At 38.1% G+C, this 7113-nt stretch overlaps 1 protein-coding gene across 1 annotated transcript in view; it reads left to right on the forward strand.

The window, feature by feature from the left end:
* ERCC8 (excision repair cross-complementing rodent repair deficiency, complementation group 8) overlaps positions 1-7113 on the forward strand; it is a 69503-nt gene that overhangs the window by 47420 nt on the left and 14970 nt on the right. The window contains exon 10 of the mRNA XM_006891511.1: positions 1570-1767. Within this exon, the coding sequence (XP_006891573.1) occupies positions 1570-1767 (198 nt within the window). The remainder of the gene's footprint in view (positions 1-1569; positions 1768-7113) is intronic.

The raw sequence follows: 7113 nt of genomic DNA on the forward strand, positions 1-7113 counted from the left end.
GACCTCTCCAAAGTACTGAAGAGCAATGATGTCTCTCTGGAGACTAAAATGCATCTGATACAGGCCATGGTGTTTGCAATCACTTGTTATGCATCAGAGAGTTGGACAATGACTACTAGGGAGGATAGAAGAAGAATTGATGCCTTTGAGCTGTCATGCTGGAGAAGAGTATTGAATGTGCCATGGACTGCTAGGAAAACAAACAGGTTCATCCTGGAGAGGGTTAAACCCTGCAGCTCCTTGGAGGCGAGGAGTCTGAGGCTTCGTCTGATATACTTTGGGCATGTTTTAAGGAGGGACAGGTCCTTGGAGAGGGACATGCTTGGGAGGGTGGAGGGACAGCGCAGGAGGGGAAGGCCCTGTATGAGGTGGTTTGATTGAGTGACTGGGGTAATTAGGATGGGTGTGTCAGAGACAGTGTAATTGGCACAGGACGGAGCAGGGTTTACAGCTGTTGTACATAGGGTCCCTATGAGTCGCAACAGACTCGACGGCACATAACAACAACAGTACACACACCAAAACTGAAGAATATAGCATATCACTATAAACATTAGCTTTACATGGTGGTGTTCATGTTCCTAATTCCCAAATGGTTACTGCTGGTTTCACACTGGCCCAAGCTTCTATCAGAATTAACCCGCTGGATGTAATACTGTCCAGTAGTCTCTCTCACTCAGTGCTTCACAGATTCTGACTAGAATGCAGATCACCTAGGGGTCTTGTTAAGATGTAGTTAGATAGGATTAGGGAGGGTGGGACTTGTGCTGTGTTATTCACAGTCCCAGGTGATTATAGACTACATCTCCAGACTGTACTTTTTGTTCTTTACTGCTTCTTTTTTTCCAAATACGTATTTTTGCATACTTTTTGTGTTCTACATTTTTGACGTTTACTTTTGTCCCTGTTAGGATTTTCACAAATGTTGTTTTTCTTGGCCTGTAGTATTAAGGGTTTATAGCTGTTCTCTGTTATTTTGCCATTCTAAATTATGTCTCATTGAATTCCTCTGGGTATGTAGCTTTTTGCTGTTATTATTTGAAGATAAAATCTCATGAGTAATTAGGTTAATGGGGGAGAGTGCCTTTTGCTGTATAATACCATTTGAACTTTTAGAAGGAATGACCACAAGGTGTTTACCCCATTCATGACAATATTGAATGTCAGGTCATGTCTTAAATGTTTTCCTAACTAAGAATAAAGTCTAAAAGGAATTTTTAAAGTTGACTTAATTTACATTTTTATTTCTATCAAGGTACAAAATGTGAACTTTTACCAGATGCTCTGCCGGGGAAGGAGGAGCAATCTCCTCCTGTAGCAGTCAGATCTGATTTGACGGTACACGCACACAAAAATAATAAAATAAAAATTTAGAAAAAAATGTGAACTTTTGCTCTGTTGTTTTCTTAATACTTCTGTGAAATGTGCATTTATAATATTGTCATATTTTTACTAAGACATTGATAATTTTCTTTAAAAAAGCCATTTATATAATTATGTATTTAAATATTTCTGAATTTTTTTAATTAATATGTAAGAAATAAGTAACTATGATTTTACATCCTACAGGTGAACTATGGAAAAGTTTGTAACAATAGTAAAAAAGGATTGAAATTCACCGTCTCCTGTGGCTGCAGTTCAGAATTTGTTTTTGTACCATATGGTAGCACTATTGCTGTTTATACAGTTTACTCAGGAGAACAGATAACTATGCTTAAGGGACATTATAAAACTGTTGACTGCTGTGTATTTCAGTCTAATTTCCAGGTAAGAATGATACTTGGGAAATGTTAAAATGCTGGGTAGATAGCTTTTCAGATTACTTGTATATATCCTGAAGAATTATACTTTCCATGCACATTTTGAGCTAGGGTTTATTTAATATAATACAAGGTAGATTTTTAGGTGGCATAAGGATTATGTATGAATCAATGTAACACTACAGCTTGACCCTATTTTCTTTTGAATGTGTGTTCTATTAGCAATTTAAATTTCTGCCAAATCAAATTTATTTACAATCTTTGGGGTAAAAATAGAATTGTATATGTCAAATCTCTGGTGACTCAGCAGCAAGGAATTGCTCTGCCAACCCAAAGGTACATGGTTCATATCCACCAGCTGCTTCTTGGGGAAAAGATGGACAGTTTCCTCCTGTATGATGAATTGCCTCTGAAAATCCACTGGAGAGTTAGATCTGGGACAGTGCCCACTCCACAGTACACCACAGCAGCACAGTCTCTGGTAGTCTCTAGGAAGTTGCCCTGTTAGCCTAAAGTCCGAAAGTCTCTGGTGATTTGGACCTACCAGCTACTACATGAGAAAAAGATAAGCAGTCTTCTCCCATTGTTATGCACAGCCTTTAGAACTCAGTGATGGTTGCTATTAGTTTGAACTAACTCAGAGAGAAAGGACTTCAAGACATAGAACCACTTTGACTGGTAACACACAACAAGCCCAACATAAGATGTATCTTGCTTTATGTATGTATATGTAAAAAATTGATCTTATTCTTTATGTTCTCCTGATCACTAGTAAAGATTTATTTTTAAGCTATTATTAAATTTATGTATTTTCCTAAATACTCCTCCTTGTTTTTTAACATTCTGGTGTTTCTCGTCCATCCCTACCAATGGAGTGTTGTTTTGTTTTGTTTTGTTTTATCTCAGAAAACATTTGCACCATGTTCTTCTTTAAATGAGTTTTTGATATAGCAAAAACTATTTCCTCTGTTTTATAGATAAAGTTTGAAAAAGAGTTAAGGATAAATATAGAATAGTATAGTTTTTGTTGTTGTTAGGGGCCATCCATTCAAGTACAGCTCATAGTCACCCTGTGAACAAGAGATTAGAACCTTACCCTGTCCTGTACTAACCTCACTATGGGGACTTTATCATTTCGTAAAGCTCTTAATTTTTCTTTTATTTTGATTATTTAATTAGAACCCAAAACTCTGCTAGAAGAGAAACAGGACTAATTTTTTAGCTCGTACACACAAGTACACAAGTATGATTGTATAAATCATTGAAACATTGGCATATCTAGGGAGCTCTCGTAGTCTAGTGGCAAGAAGCTGTGCTCCTGAGGGTACACAGTTCAGGGCCACCAGCTGCTCCACAGGAGGATGAGCAGTCTCCTGATAACCTGCCAAATGGTCGGCTCTGGGCCCGTTCTGACTCTGTGGTACACAACAGTACAACATTGGTTGATAAATAACTACTGCACCACGTACCCATGTGACCTCTTCTAGTCTCCACCTCTCGGGATATGTTCATCTTGGAAACTAAGAGACCTCCTGAACTCTACCTCTGTTGTTAGGTGCCGTCAAGCCAACTCCACCTCATAGCCTCTCTGTGTATAACAGACCAGGGAACTCTGTCCAGCCCTTCCTAGTCCTCACAATCTCCTCTGCACATACTCATCCATGCTGTCATAGTATTAGTCAATATTGATGAAGGTCTTCCTCTCTGCTGACCTAATTTTCTAAACAGTATTTCTAGGGACTCTTCTGATTTACACGGCTAGAGTGATGTAAGACAAAGTTTAACCATCCTTGCCTCCAAAGAACACTAGCACTTTCTTCAAAGACAAAATATCCTTTTGGCATTTGCTGGTATAGGCAATATTTTTTTTACAACACCCTATTTCAAAGGCAACAGATCTTTAGTCTTCCTTATTTATTGCCCAACTTCCACATGTAAATGAAGCAATTGAAAATATCCTGGGTTGGATCAAACACACCTTAGTCCTTGAAGTATCACCCTTGCTTTTTAGGACTTTAAGTCCTAGGCTCCATATTTCCCCTTTTCAATACATCATTTGATTTATTGACGACAGCTTTTGTGGATGTTGATTATGGATTGAAGAAAATGAAATCATGGATAATTTCAGTCTTTTTCCATGTATCATAATATTGCCTCTTTTCCCAGTGGTAAGCATTTTTGCTTTCTTTATGTTGAGTTGTGATCCATACTGAACTCCATAATCTTCGAGCTTCATCCATAAGTCTTTCAGGTCTTCTTTGTTTTCTCCAAGCACGTTTTTATCTTCTGCATATCACAGTTTGTTCATGAGTCTTCCTTTGTAAATAAGTGCTTCGTTCTTCATATGATTTCACAGGTTATTTGAGTAACATGGAGATTGAAAAGTATGGTGAAAAGATAACAACCCTAACACTCGTTTTTTCCTGATTTTTTTGTTTTTTTAAAAAAATTTATACTAATTTATTTACAAAGTTCAAATAAATTGTTTTTCACATTGTTATCACCAGATCATTCCCATTTCCTTCACACACATCCTCCCTCCCTCCATCAATTTGTGCAACCCTATGATTAACGACCCCCATCCTCAGCCCTCTGCTCCCATATCCCGTGGATCTTCATACACGTTCTACAATAATGGTTTTATATATTTGTTCTTATGGGACTGAGTTAGTTCACTTAGCATAATATTCTCCAGTCCCTCCCAAGTTAGGTAGTAATTTACAAAATCATTGCTCCTGTGTGTTGCGTAGTGTTCCATCATGGGAATGTACCATAATTTCTCAATCCATTTGATTGTTGTAGGACGGTTGGCTATTTCCATGTTCTTGCAATGGTGAATACTAACACACCTTTCTTGGTGTTAAGCCACACAGTGTCCTGTTGTTCTGTTCAGACATCCAACTGCTTGTATATAATTTCAAAAGGAGCACAATTACATGTTCTGGGATTCCATTTCTTTGCAACATTATTGTTGTTGTTGTTGTTGTTGTTGTTGTTATGTGCCGTCGAGTCATTTGCGACTCATAGTGACCCTATGTACAACAGCCCTAAACCCTGCTCTGTCCTGCGCCAACCGCACTGCCTCTGACACACCCATCCCAATTACCCCAGTCACCGAATCAATCCATCTCATAGAGGGTCTTCCCCTCCTGCGCCGTCCCAACATTAGCCATTATTTATTGTGATCCTCACAATCAAATGCCTTTGCTTAGTCAGTAAAACTTAAATATCTTACTAGTATTCTCTGCTTTAAACCCAGATCCGTCTGACATCAACAGTGATGGTACTTATTCCACTGCCTCTTCTGAATCCAGCTTGAATTTCTAGTTTTCTAGGTTTCCCTAGCCATTTTTTTAATAAGCTTAAGAAAGATTTTATTTGCACACAGTATTTTTCAATAATTTCCACATCCTTTGGGGTCACCTTTTATGGAATGGCACAAGTTTGTTTCCCTTCCATCCAGATAACTTCTAGTTTTATGTCTTTGAGTCAGAATCAACTCATAGCTGACCCTCCAGCAGGTTTTCAGAGGCAATAAATTGTACTGGAAGAGATTATCCATCTCCCACAGAGCAGCTGATGGATTTGAACCATTTGTATCTCTGAGATTACAGTGCAGCTGCTTACACTAGGCCATCAAAGCTTCAGATAGCTACATAATTTTTTTCCAGGTTTCTTGGTGTAGATGAATGAGCATGTCCAGGGCTGCCTGTGTTAAAACACCTGAGTTGGTATTCTCTCCGTCCCTGGAGCCTTGGTTTCAGTGTAGCTTAGGCTTCTTCACTCTGTTGGTTCTTGATCATATACATCCTCATGACATGATTGACCATCTACTGACTCTTTTTGGTACATTGATTCTCTGTACTCCTTAATATTTTACCTGATCAGTCCTTCAGTATTGCAACTCAAGTGTTGAATTTTTATTTTTCATTTCTTTCAGCTTGAGCAATCCCTTGCATGTTTTTTCCTTTTTATTTTCTAGCTCCAGGTGTTTGCACATTTATCATTGTAATCTTTTGTCCTCTTAGGCTATCCTTTGAAATCTGAGAAGGCCTGGGAAGCAACAACACCCCAGTAGTAATGAAAGCTCTTAATACTAAGTCAAAGTAGCCCTGGTAGCATAGTAGATAATTGCGTGGCTGCTGGCTGAAAAGTTGGCAGTTCAAACCCACCAGCCAGTCCATGAAAGATATGCCAGTCTGCTTCCTTTAAAACTACAGCCTTGGGAGCCCTATTGAGGCAATGCCAAAGGCACTGGATTAAAACATACTGGCTGTTTGTGGAGAAGGAGTGGCAGTATCCACACATGTGATTTACTGCTTCTGAAAACCCACAGGAGGGGCAGCTGTGAGTTGGTCCCAGCTAGATTTCACACAACAACAGCATATGGTCTTTAGGAGACAGAATCTCCTTAATGGGAGAGAGCACTGGGTAGTAACCAGATCTTAAAACTTGCTTATTAAAATTCCCTTCCCCACTAAAACGATACTTGCTATTAACTGAGGCAAGAAAAGCACAAGATGAACCTGGAACATCATGTGCCAGAAAATAAGGAAATACTCGAAGAATGGTGGAACATGTCAGAAGGTCAAATTTTGAATAATAAGAACATCAAAATAATGATAGCAACAGATTTTGACCAACTCACTAAAATAGAATAACATGCTGGTATAAATAATTCATAAATTGAAGATGTGGTGAAAAATAAGATAAAAATAGTCTGAAAATATCACCATACAGAAGTTATTAATTACAAAGATAAAAATGAGTCCTTTTATCTTGAGAATTGTAGCATACCTTACCTTAGCAACATACTAATAATGGGGCATCAGTTCTATGATTTTCCAACCAAAATTGCATCCTTGCACACTTATCTCAAGGAAGTATCAGAAAACCCAAATTTAAAACACAGTCCACAAAATAACTGGTATGGAATCTTCAAAATTAAGTTCAGGAACAACTGAGAAACTACTAGAAAGTGAAGGAGAATAAAGAACGTAACAACTAAGTCTAATGCATGATTCTAAATGGGGTTGTTTTGCTAAAAAAAGGACATTACTGGGCTAATTGGTGAAGTTTGAATAAAATCTGAAAACTAGGTGGTAGCATCAATGTGCATTTTCTGATTTTCTTGATAAAGTTGTCATTATCTGATAGAATGCCTTTGTTCATAGGAAATGTATGCTGATCAGGGGTAATAACTTGTAAATATGTTTACGGCATTGAAGTCTATGGGGGAGAGAATAGTCTAAAAGTATTATATTTTAGGGCATTATTTTTATCATAGGAGTATGTGATGAGGGTTGCAAAGTGGATTATATTTGGGGGTGGGGGGTGGGTTTGGGGGGGGTGC

This window comes from Elephantulus edwardii, unplaced genomic scaffold (genome assembly GCF_000299155.1).
Source record: "Elephantulus edwardii isolate Elephantulus edwardi_28Jun2011 unplaced genomic scaffold, EleEdw1.0 scaffold00099, whole genome shotgun sequence".
In the NCBI taxonomy this organism is placed as follows: Eukaryota; Metazoa; Chordata; class Mammalia; order Macroscelidea; family Macroscelididae; genus Elephantulus; species Elephantulus edwardii.